Source organism: Urocampus carinirostris, chromosome 8 (assembly GCF_059441175.1).
Source record: "Urocampus carinirostris isolate Australia breed hairy pipefish chromosome 8, RoL_Ucar_1.0, whole genome shotgun sequence".
In the NCBI taxonomy this organism is placed as follows: domain Eukaryota; kingdom Metazoa; phylum Chordata; class Actinopteri; order Syngnathiformes; family Syngnathidae; genus Urocampus; species Urocampus carinirostris.
The window spans coordinates 21,394,537-21,414,861 of NC_142356.1; the positions used below are offsets into that span (position 1 = coordinate 21,394,537).

Below are 20,325 nucleotides of genomic sequence, written 5' to 3' on the forward strand. Positions count from 1 at the left end.
ACAAATAAACATGACTTGACGAATAAAGCCAAATATTCGCAAGGAAGTGCTTGCAGACTGGCCTAAGTCGTAAGTGCATCAGAACAACAGTGCATGGAAAAACAGAGCGGCAACATATTAGCAGCAACATATTACAAAAATAAGCCAAGAAACTGTACTGCTATCCCCAGATGGGAAGCTGCGTTGTTGCTGTTATGGACTTTTTGGACTATATTCCAGGCTTGAGTTGATGTTGCTGTCATACAATTTCTGGACTAATTTTAACATATCATCTATTGTTCTCTTTTATTGATGTTCACTATGTTTTGTGTACTGTTACCCGATGCTAAAGCTATTGAACCTTAGTCATCCTGGAAGGGGGATTACCACTTTTGAGGCCCCTTCTCAAGGTTTCTTTTTTCCTCACGCTGAGGTGTTTGAGTTTTTCCTTGCCCGCATGTTGGTTTAAGATCATGCAATGGTGTAATTGTAATCCTGCACAGTCATTTGGGACATCTTGTGATTAAGGGCTTTAAAAATAAATGTAACTTGGCTTGACTTGACCCAAATATGGACCGGTATTGGCCTATTACAAATATCTGCTATTTGTATTTACCTATTCATATAAAAAAAACAACGTAAAACTCATCAACTGCTATGTAATTAATTAAGTAAAAATGAAAAAAAAAAAAAAAAAGGATTTTCTTTCTTTGATCAGTTAGCTTTACTGAGATTAATACATGCAAACAGAGTTTAGTCTCATAGTTTGTTTTAATTCTTTTGTGAATTGTCTCTTTGGAAGTAGGTTCATTTCTGGCCCCATTTTTTCATTAACTATCATAATTTTCATAAACCAATAAGGCAAATGAAAAGAAACCTCTCTCATTACTTGCCACCAGACTTTAGGATAATATAACTTATTGAATGAAGTGAGGAATTTGAATGAAACCCTACACAAGCAATGAATGAGTGATTATTCGTGTTTTGAAAAAAACAACCTTGAAATGCCTATTGTCATTAAGAATAATGCAACATACTTCTCTTAAGAAACTTTGTACCGTTCATTGTAGAAGACAACCAACTTGTACTCTGTTTAGCTTAGCTTCTTATTCGAGTGGCTTCCATCCATACACAGTTTCACAGAAACAGGCTAACCTACAAGTAATAAAAACAGGAAACAAAAATAGCATGTGTTTCTGAAGCGCACAACTCCTCCCAGTATATTTAATATCAGTTTTCCAACACACTACACTTCAATATTATTTATAACACTGTCAGTTTACATTCACTCTTGTTTTCAAATAAGATTCAAGTGAATTTGAATACCCACTCATGGGAAGAAACAAGAGAAAGGGCACATGAATAGTGAATGAGGAGAATATTGGGTTACCATCACTTCATATGTAAAGGACCTCTTGGTGGTCGACCTGCTCATGTTTCAGACACAGTGGGCTGCGTAGACCCCGAAGAATGCGTGCGAGTGTGTGGAGCCGAGGTGGGATGCTCCAATATCGCCTTTCCCAAACTTGTCATTGAGCTCATGCCAAGTGGTGAGAAAACACCTCCAGCAGCAAGGAAAAAGGGCCTGTTAATTTTATTGACTTGTGTTTGTTTGATTCAGGCCTGCGTGGGCTCATGATATCGGTGATGATGGCCGCTCTGATGTCATCATTGACCTCCATCTTTAACAGCAGCTCTACACTGTTCACCATGGACATCTGGAAAAAGCACCGGCCACGAGCCACCGAAAGAGAGTTGCTACTGGTCGGCAGGTATGAAATGTGTAGCGTCATGAACATTGTTGGGGGTGTTACAGAAAAAAAGTAATTGATTTTGGTTACTTCATTTAAAAAGTTGTCATTACAACCTCCAGATTACTGACACCCAAAAGTAGCACGTTACTCTGAAAGTAACTATCTAGTTACAAATGAACACATACACACATTGTTGACAACCCCCTAAAACTGCTTAAAAATAGCCACATAATGAATGAAAGAGAAGAAAATATTTACACCAACCTGTGGAAGCAGTGAACCCTCATATTTCTAGACTCGTGCCATCTTGACAGCTTGCAAACTAACACATCCATTTTGTCTCTGTGTTACAAACTACTAAAAAATTCCCTTCTCCATTTCTGGGCAATGTCCACGGTCCATCCATTTTCTGCACCGCTTCTACTCAGTAGGGGTTTTAGAGCCCAAGCTATCTTTGGGTATTGGGCAGAGGACACCCTGAACTGGTTGCCAGCCAGTCGCAGGGCACACAGAGACAGACAATTCACTTGCTCATTCACACTTAGGGACAATTTGGACCGGCCAATTAACCTGACCTGCATGTTTTTGGAATGTGGGAGGAAACCGGAGTGCCCGGAGGAAACCCACGCAAGCACGGAGAGAACATGCAAAGTCCGCACATGCCCTAACCACTACGCTGCCGTGCTGCTAATGTCCATGGTGTATTGTAAAAATAAATTAACAAATTAAAAAGACAAAAAATCAGCACCCTTTTATTGTAAATTCTGTGTCACGTTTGCCCCATAGATTTTGTTGTTCCTGTATAAACCACGCCCCTTCACCACGCACCACCTCCAATTCACTACTGATTACATGTCCTCGTACTCTTGTGCTTGAGACGGTGCCACTGAAACTGTTATTCCCACCCTTCAAATTTTTCATGTCTAGCGTTGTGTTGCTGACGGGTTGAGGGTTAAATGTTACTTTGTGAGCGAAGAAGGAACTGTCAGAGGACAGCAAACTTTGAGACTCACTATTGTTTTTAAAGGTAGCGCACCATGCTGTAACAACAGTAAGGTTACAAACTTTTGATTAATAAAGTGTTACAGTACTTGTTACAGAAAAAGTTATTACGTTCCAGGAACGTGTTCCTGTGCAACGCGTTTCAACACTGGTTATGAATCACACACTATCGTGTTTACTTCATAGAAAAAAGACAACTAAAGGCGAAAGAGAGGTCCACAAGCAGTCTAACTTTGATGGCATTTCTCTACTGTGTGTTTGTCACAGGATTGTGACGGTGATCTTGGTAGTAGTAAGTGTTGTGTGGCTCCCCATCTTGCAGTCTGCCAACAGTGGTCAGCTCTATGTTTACATTCAATCGGTGACCAGTTACCTGGCACCACCCGTCACTGCTGTCTTCACCCTGGCGGTCTTCTGGAAGAGAACCAATGAGCAGGTGATACTCTGGATGATTTTAACTTTTCCACAACAGAAGTGTCCCATGAGATCGCAACAGGGTGACTTTAGAATTCCTGATTTCACTTGGTTGGTCGAGAAAGTATAAAGTCTATTCTATTAACAGATGCAAAGAGAATAAATTACTCATATATATATATATATATATATATATATATATATATATATATATATATATATATATATATATATATATATACAAGTAATTTATTCTCTTTGCATCTGTTAATAGAATAGAATGGTCATAATTGTCATTTATCACAACGTGGTGTTCATTGTTCACGAGTTTAGACGAGGTAATTCAGAATAAGCATATAATAAAAGAAAAAAAGGAATAGTATGAAAGATAGGGAATATTTACAAGGTAGTACTTACAGTCTGTCCTGAATTGTAAGTGCATAAGAAAATAGTGTAATTAAAACAGTGCAACGATATTTAGCAGAAAAGCTGTGCAAAGTTAAGAATCAAGACTACCGGTAAATTATAATTATACATTTTTGTATAATAGGATAGATATTTTTCAGTTTCCTAGGCTTGTTTGATGCAGTGATGGCTCAAGGGGAAGAAGCTGTCTCTGTGCCAGTAATTCTTCATTTTAAAACATCTATGGCGTCTGCCAGAGGGCTGCATGTCTAAGAGGTGTGAGCTGTAAATGTCCTCCAGACTGTTAAACATGAGGAAAAAAGAATTATTCCTCTTTCATGAAATAGCAAAGGGTACTAGTTTGTTTTTAAAGGTGATGACAAATATTCTCTGGATGGTCACAAAAAATTGTTTTACTCTTGCAGATAATTTTAGTCATTTTATAAATTGTAAATGTTATCATATTACTTTTTTTTAATACTGTTTTCAGGTAAAATAGTAATACCATTATTATTATTGTCGATACTGTAATATTATTATTATGTAGCTATTTATTTCTATATCTTAAACTTGTTTCTACTAAAATTATCAAAGAAAAAAATAAATGAATCGCAACAGGATAAAATTATTTAAAAGAAGAAATTTCATCTAGCAAAGGGATCAACAAAAATATATTCATTTTACTGATTGTACGTTTTGCTGTACAGCGTTGGGAATGCAAACCAGTGGTGCAAATCACTATCTGTATTGCAGTGGGCCATACATGGGAGGGTCAATCAAAAGGAGATTCATGACTCCTGACATGGTCAACTATGTATTTTGCGAAGCTTCATGCAATGGCAGACTATCAACAAAAGAAAAGAAAAAAAACATTAAAATCTATGCTCAAAGATTGATAATTTTCATCATTTTATGGCCTTAAAGATTGAATAGCATAGCAGACATCAAGAGAGGGGACTTATTCCAATAAGCAGTTGTGCATACTGTGGATAATAATCTTATAACGTATTGAACTAAATCAAACACTCAAAACAAAATGGCAAATAAATTGGTCTAACTAGCTCTTACTGTTTTTATACAGTGAAACACAATGACATAATATGCTCTTACATGGCAATTATGACAAAGTTCATTGCAAACTTAATCCTTATCTCAACCGGACTTTTTTGTGCAGCATTCTGGAGTGTTCCCTTCCTGCGCTTTTATTAGCCTCATTTTTTGGTTTGAACAAATTTATTGACACTAAAAACAGAAAACAATCATGACAATCTCAACAGCAATTAAGCACATTCACAATATTATATTCCAATATTACGTTTTTAACAGCAAACACAAAGTGAGGTTTGAACAAACCTTCTCGAAAATCAAACATATTCACAATTTCATTATATAACATCTTTGTTAGTGTCAATAGATCCGTCCAGGCCAAAGTCGATTGTCCTCGGTCTGAACAAATCCACTGACACCAACAGCAGCAAAACACAGCCATCAAGCATATTCACATTTTTTTTTATATTTGACAATATGACGTGACGATATGACGTTTTAACATTTTTTCCTGACATTTTCAACATCAATTAAACAATTTCAGAGTTATTTTCTTTTAACAGTAGTTAACCAGCGTGTAAAAGGCAATACTATTGTGCAAGGGCATAGCTCTGCCATCCCACCCTCCCAAGCAGCATTCTTCCAGTCCTCTGTGTGGGTCCTTTCCATTCTGCGTGGGTCCTCTCCCTTCTGGGTTCCACAACCCAGGCCGTTGCTGCCGGGACTCCCACAGTGTAGCTCCGGCTCCCCCCTCCGGGTGGGTACAGACGAGTCTTCTTTATGGCTGCGTCCTAGGCCCGCCGCTCGCAGATTGTATGGTATCTGCAGCCATTTGGAGCACAGCCACGGGGGGGATCTGCCTGCACCTCCATACCAGCAGGTTTCTGGAGGTCCAGATGGCGTCCTTGATGGCGGCGAGAGTGAGCCAGTCCCTGGCAAAGTCGTTCCGATGCCTCCTCGACCGACTCACCCCGTAAAGCACGTACTGTGCATCAGGGACCTCTCCTGCTGGCAAGTCCGGGAACTTTCCTAGTTGTTCGGCCATTGTCCACAAGACCTTGGCAGCGCTGCACTCACAAAAAAGGTGCCTCACCGACTCCTGGGCACCACAGCCAGGTCGAGGGCACGTCGAAGTCGCTGACATTCCTCTGTGGTGCATTACAGCTCTGACTGGGAGAACTTCATGAGCCACCATCCATGACAAGTCTCGTAGTCTGTTTGGGAGGGCAGGATGATTGACGTTGCTCCAAACCGTTGTGGATTCGCCAAACGCAAGCCCCCGCACAGGGCTTACTGTAGCTCGCTCTTGCACAATAGCAATAAGGGCCCTGTGGTTTTGTAAAGTGTGACATTCTTGTGTTTCCAAATCAAACTTCTTCAAAAAATCCCGGATAAAGAGATGTGTTGGTGGCAAGTTAAACGAAACTGGAATCAAACGATTGTCTGGTACAAGCTTTAGCTTCCGCAAATATGAGCCCATCCAAAAACGGGTCATTGCTTGACTTTTCGGGTTGTTGGGTGGGCCCACAGCGTTTTGGAAGTGGAGAGAGACATATTTGCTTCCCAGGAAAAGCTGGAGGTCAGGCACTCCTTTCCCCCCTTTTTCCTTTTTCTTTTTCATTGTATCTCTTTTTATCCTTTCCCACTTTGAGCCCCAGACAAAGCGAAAGATGGCTCGGTCCATTTGTAACAGCACGTTTCTTTTAGGCATAAAAATTAAACTGATTGACAAAAGCATTGGGAGGATGATCGCTTTGATGATTAGGACCTTCCCCTCTATTGTCAGTTTTCTTAGTGACCAAAAAACAAGTTTTTGCTTAACTTTCCTTGTCACGTCATCCCAGTTGGTCTCGCCTCCTCCATCCACATTGAATTTTATCCCTAGGATTTTCTGGTCTGTCTTTAACACCGTCAGCGGGAGTCCTGCCTTTTCTGTCTCTTTCCACATTCCATAAAACTTCACTTGTGATTTTTCTCTATTTAGCCTTGACCCAGACGCCCTCCCAAACAGGTCAGTCAAGTCAAGGGCTCTTTCAACAGGTGCGCGGTCAGTACACAAAATATTAAAATCATCCATGTACAAAACACACTTGGTAATTTGTCCCCCACTTCCTGGGATATTGATGCCTTCGACAAATCTATCTTTTCTTAACATTTGTGCCAAAGGTTCAATGCAAAGAACATAGAGAAGGGGAGACATAGGGCAACCTTGACGTACACCGCAGTTGATCTCGATTGCTTCCGATAAATTCCCGTTAATCATGAATTTGCTGTAGATGTCTCGGTATAGCAGTCCTACCCAATTGATGTATTTTTGGGGAAAATCACATTTTTGCAATACCCTGAAGAGGTATTGGTGCGAGACTCGATCAAAGGCTTTTTCAAAGTCTAGGTTTAGGACCGCTAGTCGCATGTTTCTGTCTCTTGCATAACAAATGGTGTCACGGATCAGCATGAGACTGTCGCTGATCTTCCTTCCCACAATGGCACAGGTTTGGTCTGGATCAACCAAGTCTCCCAAGACAACAGACATTCGGGTTGCTAGAAGCTTGCTGAAAATTTTACAGTCCACGTTTAAAAGCGTTATGGGTCGCCAGTTTTTTAAGTCAATTTTGTCTCCTTTTTTGTGCAATAGAGTAACTATCCCGATTCTGAAACTGTCTGGCATATGGTCTCGACTGGAAAATTCGTTAAAAACAGTTAACAGATCTGGTGCTAAAATATCCCAAAAAGTCCGGTAAAATTCGAGGTTGAGTCCGTCCTCCCCGGGTGATTTGCCTTTTTTCATAGTCTTTATGCAATCATTCAGTTGGTCTTGGGTAAAGTCTGATGTTAAAAAGGGGTCTTGACGCACTGATCTTGAAATATGATCTAATACATGCCCCATTTCATTCTCATATGTTTCTTTCTTTTCAAATAATTTTTTGTAGTAGTCTTCGACCAATCTGGTTATTTCACTACATTCCTTTGTTATTTGCCCGTTTTCGTTTTGAAGTTTAAAAATCCCCTCATTTTTGCCCATAATTTTTTTAAAAAAGTAGCGTGTACATTTTTCCCCTTCTTCTATTTCTCTTTCTCTGCTTCTTATTATGATGCCTTTGCTCTTTATTTCCGCCAAAGCGTTTAGTTCTTGTTTGATCTCTTTGATTTCATCATTAAAGTCCATCCCCTTTTCTGTTAGGATGAAATAGCGTTGGAGTCTTCTTTGTAGTCCCGACATGCGTTTCATCTCTTTGAGTTTCTTGTTTTTCCCTGCATTTTTAAAAAAGGTCTGTGTTCGTTTCTTTGTCATTTCCCACCATTGTGCTCGTGAATCATACGAGTCTTGAAGGGTCTGCCAGTCTTTGTACAGCTCCCTGTATTGTGCGGCTAGAGCCTCATCCTCCAGCAGGGAGCAGTTTAACTTCCACAAACCCTTCCCAACAGTCATACCTGAAGGAAATGAGAAAGAGCAGGACAGTAGCAAGTGATCCGAAAAAAAAACTGGAATTAATCTTGCATCACTCTGTGCTAAACCCCTCGTAAAGATGTAGTCTATTCGAGAGGCTCTGGCATTGTCACTACTGAACCAGGTGAAGCCCTCCTCTCCTGGATGTATGGATTTGAAACAGTCCACCAGTTTAAATGTCCGGCACATGTCTTGTAATAAAGTTGATGTTTTATCTACTTTAAACTCCTCATCATTCCTCTTTCTATCCTTCCTACTTAGGATGCAATTAAAATCTCCTCCCACGATTAGTGGTTGATGGCCTAGCATATGCGACTGGATGTCCTCTAAAAGTTCGTACCTGAGTTGTCTGTCGGCATGGCCGTATATGTTAATGAGGTTAAAATCATTCCCTATATAAGAAAGTCTTGCTAAGATTGCGCGTCCGTCTCTTATCACAGTACTCCGCTTTATGATGAGTTGAGGGTTGTTTATTAAAATGGCTACCCCATCGTTACGGTTTTCATTCGAGCCACTCCATAATGACGGATATGGCCAAATCTCTTCCCACTGTTTATAATTTTTTAGAAAGGGGATGCAGCATTCCTGTAGTAAAAACACATCCGTTCTGATAGTTTTTAAGAACGATAAAACACTGTGAGCCTTAACCTTTGATCTCACACTTCTCACATTGATAGTAGAGAATGTAATGTTCATAATTGTTGTTAAAGTATTTAAACTAGTTAGACAAAACCGGGGGATCTGAGTCCATTCTTTGGTGATCATCGAGATCATCGAGAGTGTCACCTGTGTCAGACACATCACTTAAGAGTAGTACCTCATTTTGAGACTCACCGGGGAAAACTCTGGGACCCTCTGACTCTCTGTCTGTGGTTCCAGGTCTTCCCCTTTTTTCTGGGTTAGGGGGTGAGCCAGAGGACCTATCAAAGGGTCTCTTACTTCCTTGCCCACTAAGGGTCAGATTTTTTCCCTCCCCGACTTCCTCCGTCTCAACTTCATACAGTTCCCTTGTGGGCTTATTCACCGGCAATCGGCTTTCTTCTAAATCTCTTATCTTTGTTTCTGGTTTTTTCACCACTCCCAATTTTGTCTTACTTTTACTCCTCTTTCCAGTGCCCGTATGGGTTTTTGGAGAGTCATTCGCCTTTTCGATTTGTTTGACTTCTCCAAATCCCGCCAATGGCGTAGCAAACAAATTTGCTAATTTGAACTCTCTTCCAGGCCCTTCCTGATTAATATGTGTTTTCGGAGTGGCAGTTGCTTTTTCTATTCGTTTGTCATGTCCAAATTCAGGTATTTTATGAGAAATCGAATCAGAATTTTCAGGTTCTTCCTGTTTCAATTTTGATTCTCTGGTCTCTGCTCCAGGGGTTTTGGTAGGTACATCTGTTTTTTCAATTTGTTTGTCTTGTCCAATTTCTTTGTGCATTTCTTGATCAATTTCATTGGGTATTTCCATAACTTTATTCATTTCCTGTTCATCTTCATTGGGTATTTCTATAACTTCATTAATTTCTTGTTCATTTTCATTTTGTATTTCCATGACTTTATTAATTTCATTGTCTTTGTTATCTTTATTCACTTCATTGTCTTTGTGACATTTATTCATTTCATTATCTATGTTGTCTGACATCATTTCATTGTCTTTGTTGTCTTTGTTAACTGCCTTCCTAGCTTTCAATTTGTTAGCAAACGAATTCGGGCAGTTTCTAAAGAGGTGATTCGTTTCTCCACAGAGATTGCATTTTCTGCTATTGCTACATTCCTCAAAGGAATGTCCAATTGTTCTGCACTTTCCACAAAAAATTCGATCACATACCTCAGCCAGATGCCCATGCTCACCACATTTGCGACAGAGTTTCGGTTGCCCTTGATAGTGGATAAAGCCACGGTTTTCCCCCAGGAATATAGTCGACGGGATTTGTTTCATTCCCTGAAAGCCCTGAGGATCTTGCCGTAGTTGGACTGGTACCCTCCAGGCACCATTCCAATAGCCTTTCTCACACCTCACCTTCATAGCCTGGCCTTTTACTGAGCAGTATCTACTCAACCAATAACAGACATCATCAGCACTGATCATCTCACTAAACATTCTAACGACGACAATCTTGTTAGTATTATCAGTCAGCTTCTCCACTGTAAATCCTGAAAACTGGGACCTCACTCCCTCAAAGCGATTCCAAAACTCTTGATAAAGAGCTGCCGTTTCAAAACTCACATCAAAGCCTTTGCCAGAAGTCATTTTTATGACAGCATGTACCTCCTCCTTTTTAAACTTCAGAATCTTTTCAACAAACTTGTTAATAAAATCCGTCCTTGACATTCCCTCCGAAATTGCCACAACATCTTTGAGCAAGAATCTCACGCAGTTACGTCTCCGCCCGCCGGTATAATGCCCGGCCATGGCAGGACTCGGCTGCTTTACTTCTAACTATGTTAAAATGGTTAGAATTGTAAAATTAATAATTAACAATACTCTCAAAACCGACGCCAATGACAGTATGAACGCATAGAACGAGCAGTGCTAACCTGATGCGTCCACCATCAACCGCGACCTTGGCATAAACTTCACAATTAGTACTCTAGACCAGGACCACAGTTGACCACAGTTAGCTGATGATCACTGTGGTGGTTGTATGCGTTTTCCCTTGGGATACAGCCGAGCACCAACATTTTACAATCATGTGTGTGTGCGCATGTTCACGATTGGGTTTGTAACCTGAAGCATATTGTTTTCATTCCTGGTGTCAGAATTGTCAAGGGCTAATATAATGCAGTCTCCCGTGCAAACAAATGAAAGTGAGTGTTCACGTCTGATAACAGAGTCAAAGCGCATATAAAGGAGAATTTTATTGCCGTGTGATTAAAAGAAAAAAAGAGGAGGAGGCGGTGCAGCACATTGGGAAGGATACTGTAAATGATAGTCAAGACCGGCACCAACTTGTGCTCAAAAGTCAGTCAGTGTTTTTGTTAAGGAAATTGAAGGGTGTGTCGGGCGTTTTTTTGCTGACAGACTGATTTCCTTTTTTTTTTCTTGACTTCAGCTACAAACTAAAGTGTCAGACCAAGTTGGAATAGTCAGGAATTGCCATTAAACCCTTTATATATAGTACGACAATTAGCCCAGATCCTGTCGTGTGAAGTCTTAAGCCAAGCCCATTTCTTTAATACATTAAACACGCTTTTTTTTCTCCAAGGCTTTGGCTTCTTGCAGTAAAAGATCACATGTGAGCAAACAACCAATGTCACATGGTGCAAAGCTGAGAATTGGTAAACAGAAAACAAGACTTGCCAGTTGTTTGGCTAATGTTGTATGGGAACTCTATTGAAAACAAACCCCTCCAGCGTCTCATCTATCTTTTTGCCTGACTTAGTCTAAACTTGTTGCTTTGATCATGAACAGCTTTTCTGTCATATCTCATGATGTCATATCAAAGTATGGGTGTGATTCACATTTCAATTGAGAGGCCATTTCACGTTCAGTTCTTATTGTGATTAAACTGTTTAGCCTTGTCCTTCAACATTCCATAAGCAGTTAAAAATTTGAAAAAGAACATTTTATAAACAGGTCCAGTTAATGCTTGTTTTTTGGGATTATAAGTGAGTCACGCCATACAGGTTTCATTCTTTGCAGGCTTAAGTGAGTGGTGTCACTGCACATGTTAAAGTGGAGGTGATAGAGTCTATGGTGAGAAAAGGAAGTGTTGTACGTGGCTAAAGCACACACCTCAAGTGTGACCCACTTATGCTTTTTGGCACGCTGTCCACTTTTTGAAATCTCTTTGTACTGTATATCTGTGGAGACTTTGAATGGAAATACTGTTACTCATTTGGGATTGTGCAATAAAATCTGGAGTTAAGAATATAGCCTTATATGGTATAGAGTTTTAAAACAGTAATGCATACTTTTTATTTAACATCTGGACAAGCCCATGTGTGAATCACAAAACACTTCAGTAAACTTCACTAGGGCTTCATATTTTGTATTGTTTTTAACAGTTTTGAGAAGGAATAAATAATTTGAATTAAAAAACAAACATAAACTATATTTTTCTCCTTTTTTATAATAGTTTTGGCTCTATACCATGTAATTCTTTTGCAATGTCCTTGTTGTATATATTTTGTTCAAACTACGTACTTTTACATACATGTTTTGGATTTACAATTTGATCATGAATTGAAATGTTGGCAAGTCCCTTTAGGGTCAAGTCAAGTCATATTTGTTTGTATAGCCCTTTATCACAAAAAGTCTCAAAGGGTTGTACAGAGCACAACAACAACAACAAAATAATTAGTAAAATATAACATCAGCTATATAAGATATTTTTGGAGGAACGGAAATATGTTAAGCAAATTATGGAAAATCTAAATGTGTAACTTGGTCTACATAGAATCCAAATGCCAACTATGATTATATAAATGATAATAATATTGTAATGTAAAGTTCATACTCAGGTAAAAGAACTATTGAGCTTGATAGTTAGCCAAAATAGTAAAAATTATGAAATGTTAGCCCGATACCATGCAAAAAAATGTAAAAAGCTAGGTAGATAGCTTTCTAAATAGCTTAGAATGTACCAAGATAGCTAGCTACAAAGCTAATAAAGTAGCCAGATAGCTACCTAAAAAAGATTTTTTACTTGATTGAAGTTTTTTGTACCACTAGGAGGCAGTAACTTTACAAGGCAGTTGTATCCAGATAATATTAAAATCAGGTTATTTATATGATTAGGAGATATTAACTGACTAAAATAAAGTGACTAACAGGTTTTTAGGTGGTCACAATTTGATAGAATTCATACAATTTTTTCCCCAACTTTTGTAGTTTAGTAGACGTTGAGAATAAGGAGAGAAGACATCAATGGATTTTGAAATTGCAAGGAGAACAGAAGATGACTGTGCCCGAGCCCTCAAGTTTCAAAAATTCCAATCTGTTTTTAAGGTCCTTCCCTGAGCTTTCTTTTTTTTTAATCTTCTATGTTAAAAAAAGCTGATTCTCTCTAAAGGGTGGAATTTAAATAACAGCAAAATATTGGCTAACAGTGACAATGATGTAATTAATGCAAAACAGTCAATATAACAAACAACAGTGAGCAATAATCGTCAAAATAGACAAACAACCCTGACATTTTTTTGCAATATTCTTTGCAGGTTTCCATTTAAAAAAAACACAACTACATTTTTTATCGTAACCAAGCAGAATAAATTATCGATTATAAATTATTGTTACTATAAATCCTTTTACCTTGTAAACATTGGTGGCACAGCTAGACACCAGGTAGTGCTAAACCATCTACCCTCTTAAAAAGGTCAATTTTGAAAGATATATACACATACTTTAGAGGGTAATTTTTTAACAGGTTATTGAGGTCAACAGAGTGCCATTTAAAAAAAGTTACCTGACTAAATCTGATTGCATGTTATAAGTGTTACTTTAAAAAAATAAATAAGAATACACATATTCAATGAACACTGGTTCAACTATTCATGTTTGATTTTTCCTTAACACTACAGTACTTCCTATGGTTGCACGTAAAATGGAGATTAAATACAAATAGATACCGATTAAACAAAGCCACAAACGGCTAAGGTAATGAATTATTTTTTGTGTGCAAATTTTGTATCAATATCAGTTGATGATTTATAACAATTCCAGTATATTAAGCTGAACAAACATTTGAAACCTGAATTGATCATTTTTTTGTTGCAGGGTGCATTCTGGGGCCTTATGGTGGGTTTGGTAGTCGGAGTGTGCAGGATGGTGCTAGAGTTTGCCTTCCCACCTGCCAGGTGCGGCATTGCCGACTCGGCACCTGCAGTTCTGCGCCGCGTCCACTACTTGCACTTTGCCATCTTGCTCTGCGGCCTTAGCGCCATTGTTGTCATTGTGGTTTCACTTTTTACACCACCGCCAGGACCCGAACAGGTACGCATCACACACCAAGAAGTGCCAGTCACACAACCCGGTTCGATCGGACTTTGTGCTCTCGATCTGTTAATATCTAAATCCAAAAATAAACAACCATGCCTGCAAAGTACCTCACAGTACAGTGGAACTTTTGTCGCACACCCGACAATGACAAAGGCAACTTTTCATCTTTTGTCAACTCATGAATGCTTGAGATCTGCTGACTCTCCAGCATGTGAATCATAGAAGAGCTCCCCCTTTAAGCGGACATTGTTTGGTTCATTTTAAAACAGTTTCTTACTTAAAGGTAATCCCAAATTCTTAAAAATGCAAAATGGGAGGAAATAGTGCATGTTTTCTATATAAAATCGGTCTATATATATATATATATATATATATATATATATATATATATATATATATATATATATACGACATATTTAATTATTTTATGTTTACGCATTTTAAAGACAGCATGTCTTGTCTTTGTCATCCTCAGCTGTGTCTGCATCTGAGGAACTTCCACAGCCTAGGAAGCCAGTCGCCATATTGTTTAACATGTTGATTAACTGAAGAGGTTGCAAGTGTTTTAAGCCAAGTTTCCGTGGTTTTTGTGGAGAATGCTGAGGCAATGTGTCAAGTAGAGCCAGTAATGATAAAACAAAGGGCGAGCAGCCAAAAAGGGGCTTACTGGCAAAATAAACATATGGAGAGTCGCCAACAAGGTTCCAAACGAGACCCGATCAACAAAAGCAGCCGCTGCCGTGGCAGAATAACGCAAAGCTGGCCGACCAAAAAATACGTAGTGAACAACCAGGCTAACTGGAAACTGACAACAAAAAGAGTCAACAGTCAACAGGCAATAAACATGAAGCCAGCTGGGAATAAACCAATTAACACAGCAAAACCAGCGCTAATGATAGGCTAACCAGCCAAACAACACACGGTGGGCAGCCAACAAGCCCCAACCAGGAGCAAATAAAACAGGAAGATTTCAGCAGCCCCAACAGGGAGCTCACAGGACAAAATTAAACCAACGGCGACGCACATGGCGTAAAATACAAACAAAAATCCACTATCTCCTAACTCTAAGGCAAAAATGAGCAATATGCAGTTACTGTTCACTTCAATCGCCGTCTGTTTTGGAGCTGGTCTCGCATGTTGTGTTAACGGTATTCGCCATTTTTAAAGTGTTGTGTTCCTTCGATGACATCACAGCTCTACCGCAAACAAACCAGATGGGACAATTGCGATACTAAATTTCTCGAGTCACCCGGCGCGTGGAATATTTTGACACATATTTTCATAATTGTGGGTGGGAACACGGCACATGCTGTGCCCAAATGGAAAAAAAAGTTGGGAATACATTAAATGAAATGAGTTGAAAACCACAAGTTTTTAATATTCAATTCAACTAAAGGCCTCAGCCTGTTTCAAATGAAGCTTTGCTTCTGCTGTCATCCCTAGACCAATATCAAGCGAGTATTCACACATTTTACCCATGAAGCTCTTTTGGAGGGGCTCCCAGTTGACTTATTGACAACAACTACATTCTTTCGGTCACTAGCCAAAAATATGTGACTTGACAGCTGGAATGCACTTCAATTGTTCATCTCCAGTTTTGGCCCCTGTCTATGCACTAGAGCAGGGGTGTCAAACAGGCTTTCTTTCTCTCTCTCTCTCTCTCTTTCTGTCTCTCTTTTCCTCCATTTTTCTCCCACCCAATCTCTCTCTTTCTCTCCACCTCCCTTTTAGTCTCACACTCTATCTCTCTCTCTTTCACTCTCTCTCCCATTCTCTCTCCCCCCATTTTCTCTCACACTCTATCTCTTTCTTTCACTCTCTGTCTCTCTTTTTCTCTTTCTTTGTGCCTCGATGTCTTATTTCTCTGTCTTTTTTACCTTAAAAAATAAAAATAAAAAAATGACTTGACTTATTTTGCTCTCTCTTCCTTTTCTCTCTCTTTCCTCTATTTCTCTTTCTCTCTCTCTCTCTCTCGCTTTCCCCTTATCTCTTTCTCTCCTCTTTGCTCTCCTTCTCTCTTTCTCTTTCTATTTTTGGGGGATTTCTTTCTTTCTTTCTCTCTTTCTTTCCCCCTCTCTCACTATCTCTTTTCATCTCCTTTGTTTCTCACACTCTCTTTCTCTCTCTCTCTCTTTTTCTCCCTCTCTCCCTTTCTCTGTTTTTGTCCCACCCTCTACTTTTCTCTCCCTATTTTTCTCCCATTTCCTTTTCTCTTTTTTGTTTCTCTCTAATCCACTAGTCCGGTCCCCGAGGGAATGTTTGTTCCATCGTGTGGCCCCAGAGTTAAAATGAGTTTGAGACCCCTGCACAAGAGCAACACAAATATCACCTTAAAATAATATTGATGAAACTGGTAAAATTAGCTTGTCGTTGGAGAATATCCAGTCGCAACCATTGCCATGTTCTAGTGATCCTCAAATGGTCTTGTATTATGAAGTCATTGGAGCAGACGGGTTTTTACAGGTGTAGCAATATAACAAAACAGAGTTGTCTGCGGTCTTTCTTCACTGCAAACTAATGGTACATAACCCATTTGCTTGTAATTACAATAGCCCATCAAATAAAAAGAAGATCAAGGCTTTTTTGTGTTATTCAAAGCATTTTTCAGATGCCGGGAAAAAAAATCTTTGACATTCCTCCATCAAAATACATGATCATCAAAAAACCCTGTTGCATGCCTAACATCCAGTTGTTACATACTGGTTGAAATCACACTTTAGTGGTAGTTGGTTTCACATCATAAGAATGCTGAGTACGGCTACAGCCACCGTGACTGCCATTGGTGAAGCTAGCAAATCATTTATGCACACATTTTGTTTTTTTTCCCCAGAAATAAATCTTTTTTTTGCTCATTTGACAACTGCACTGTCGTAATGTGCACGAGGAAAGAACCGTTTAGGCTTGTAATTACAGCCATTACAGTAGTTGTAGTTGTTCTACTAATGCCTATTTAGTCATTATGGAATACTGTATATAGTTTACCAAACGTTTTTTACCCTCAGAATCAGTAGAATATTTGTAAAACAGACTATTTATTACATTTGACCTCTGATTACAAATAAAAATACACCTAGTTTCATTGGCAGGCTATTTATCCATTGTGATTTTAAAACAGAAGTTATGAATTAGCCATTACAAATCATTCTGAGATTAAATGTTCATCTCCGTTGCAGACAGCACAAGTTCACACCTAGTGTATATAAGATGCAAACATGTTCTGCCTAGAAAGAGTGGGTCAGTTTTAGCATGAGAGCAAATGTAATTGTGCATTATACAAGCCTGACTGATTGTGCTTTGAAATATTACACAATACATTGCCTTTATGGATATTTAACTTGTACACATTATTTCTACTGACAATGCATGTACAGTTGTGAATACAAATGTATATCAAAATCAAACTGTATTTCTCTCTTCATTGTGGCCCAATTCACACATGCACACGCTTAGCACATACCGTATTAATGATTGTTTAATATTCTTATTTCCATTCTTTGATCTGAAGTTGCGAAACTTGACCTGGTGGACCTTGACCGAGGAGTCTCCAAGAGAAATCCCTCTCCAGAAAGTGTCCTCTGCTAGTCACCGAAATTCTCAAGGTTGGCTTCAGTTTTTTAAGAACAGTAAAATATCCGATGCATTAAATTTCCTGTTTATTGTTATAATTATGTTTTTACTTTTGGGATACAAGAAACTGACAAAACTGTGTGTTATTATAAAAAATATATAAAATATATATTAAAAAAAAATAATTAGTTACAGTTACTAGTTACTTCATTTAAAAAGAAATTTGGTCAACCCTCCGATTACTAACACCGAAGCGTAGTGTGTTACTCTGAAAATATATATCTATCTTGTAACAAATTACTGTACATTATTCATCTAAAAACGCTTAAAATTAGCCACATAATATTATAGAAGAAAACGTGTACACCACCCTTTAGACGCGGTGAACCCTTCTTATTTCTTGCCTTGTGTAATCTTAACAGCTTGCAAACTAACATTTAGCCGAGACACTCCATATCCTTTTTGTCTCTGGGCTTCAAACCATAGCATGGTGTCGTGCTAAAATAATTTTACAAATAAAAAGAACAAAATTCAGCACTCTTTTACCGTAAATTCCATGCTCACATTTGCCCCATTAATTTCCGTTGGTTTGTTCCTGTATAAACCACACCACCCTTCCCACGCACTGCCTAGAATTTGCTACTGGTGCCACAACCAAGTCTGCGCAAATAAACTCACCCCGTTTTCAGTATTTTACTTTATGGTTGCAAATACGGCTTAGATGCGAGTATATGCAGCAGGGAGAATATCATTAGGGAGAAATTCTTGCACTGTAATTGGGACGGTGCCACCGTAACTGTATTGGGTTTTACTTTGTAAGGTCCTATAAACATGCCATCTCCTCTTCAATGACGTGATCAGCAGTGTGTGGCTGGTAGACTAAGGATAAAATAATACATGCTGAGCAAAAGTTGAATAGGTACTGTTTAGATGACATTGAAATTTGTGAACTTTTTTTTAATAAGTAGCAGAGTAACGCACCAATTTTATTTATAACGCGTTACAGTACTTGTTATCGTGAAAAGTAATTCCAGGAAAACGTTTTCATTGTAATGCCCTACTCCTAACATTGCTTACAACACACTCAGGAAGAATCCATCCATCACATTCACAAGCACACAAATGATTGCTCAGTCATTGAGCAACTTCCTATCGTTTGCATTTTTTGTGCATGTGTGCAGACTCCGAACCAACGCGTCAGCTGACTTGCGGTCACGGCCTCAGACAGTGCGTGGCGGCAATACGGCGCATTCAGGAGACCCCCAGAGTTCCAAGCGTCCGGGAAAGCGCTTTCTGGTCCAGGTTCTGCTGCGCAAACGCCCTTCTGCTGGTCAGCGTTAACATTTTTCTCTATGCATACTTCGCCTGAAACAGAGCAAGTGTACACATCTGGCCTTACCTTGATCTCACTAAGTGCAGGCCACTATCTACTACAGGAACCACTAACTATGCTGATCTCCCCTGTATCTGAAGGGAAGGGTTTTTATGTTTTTCAAAAAATCCCCTGTTATTGTATCAAGTCAAGCCATGTTTATTTGTATAGGTAGAGAAAAAATGGGATTTTGGATGCCCTTAAAACATTAAAGGCTTAATGAACATTTTATAGACGTACAAGACAGACAGAACCTAATATGTACGCTAACCTTCGAAGGTCATTAAGTCAATAGTTCAGAACGTTTTCCTTAACTTGTTTAAAAAAGAGTTGATTGTTAAAATTCAAGTTTAGAGTAATTAGTATAACCTTTCTGGTGAGCCACAGTATGAACAGATGTTCTCAAAGGGAAGTAGATACAGAGCTCAGAGTGTTATCAGGTTACAAGCAATGCTGACAGACTGGAAGAGTCACAGAAAGGCATAAAGTGGCCGTTTTTGGTTTTGAACTCGTGGGAACAGTTGACTTCATGCATTCTAAAATAAATTAATCTTCAAATATAAGAGGGAATTTTGTTTTCACAACAGAACTTCAACTAAAATCTAAAAATCTGCAACTTTTTGTGAAGAAATACCACCAAACTTTTTGCTTTTGCAAACTTGTATTAAGAAGTGAAAGTCAAATACAAAAAAATGTGTTATGGACCTGAGTTTGTTTAAACATGGGATTTTTCATAATTATTAAGGCAAAATCCATGTCTTTTTCCATCTCTGGAAGTGGCCATTTTCAGAATGCAGTCATTATAAGATGACGCCACAAACATCCAGGCTTCAGCTAACAACAAATCACCATTTAGCCGTTTTCAGAAACAGAAAGGCGATCGTTTTTGTGATGTCATCTTTCCTCGACGGCATTATCCAATTGGCCGCCCCGGGGATTATTAAAAATGAATATTGATTTTTTTTTTTTTATTTAGACAAACTAGTAAAGCCCCATACAATGTGTAATGTTAGAAACTGTTTTGGGTTGACTTTTACCTAAAAAATATGTTCGTATTCAGCAAGTATAGATATTTTTTTTCTCTGTTTTTGCTGCCTGATGGAGGGTTTCTGCGGTCCTTTTCAAAAATAGTCTTTTTACATTTAAGCTCTTTGTATGGAGTAAGAAACTGTAAACATTATTAAATGTTTGGAAAATTTGAGTTTGTCTGATTTTTTGACTTTCTATTAGGACTCAGGAATAGTGTTCAGCGTGTCTTGGATTCTGATCTCTTGTCCAACTCCTTTTCCATTTTCAAAGAAACATGTTGGGCTAACAGGAGAATCAAAATGCTCCAAAGGTTTGTGTGTGTGTGTTGCTAAAGCTGAAACCCAAAGGATGACTAGCACAAGAGAAAAAGGAAGGA

The 20,325-nt window shown here is 38.8% G+C and overlaps 1 protein-coding gene across 2 annotated transcripts in view; it reads left to right on the forward strand.

The window, feature by feature from the left end:
* The window catches only part of slc5a10 (solute carrier family 5 member 10), a 49,212-nt gene extending 29,091 nt beyond the window's left edge, over positions 1 to 20,121 (forward strand). For both annotated transcript variants that reach the window (XM_088341971.1, XM_088341970.1), the window contains 6 exons: positions 1,422 to 1,529; positions 1,601 to 1,751; positions 3,003 to 3,171; positions 13,760 to 13,975; positions 17,487 to 17,580; positions 18,730 to 20,121. In XM_088341971.1, the coding sequence (XP_088198097.1) occupies positions 1,422 to 1,529; positions 1,601 to 1,751; positions 3,003 to 3,171; positions 13,760 to 13,975; positions 17,487 to 17,580; positions 18,730 to 18,917 (926 nt within the window). In that variant the 3' untranslated portion in view covers positions 18,918 to 20,121. The remainder of the gene's footprint in view (positions 1 to 1,421; positions 1,530 to 1,600; positions 1,752 to 3,002; positions 3,172 to 13,759; positions 13,976 to 17,486; positions 17,581 to 18,729) is intronic.
* Positions 20,122 to 20,325: the final 204 nt, after the last annotated feature.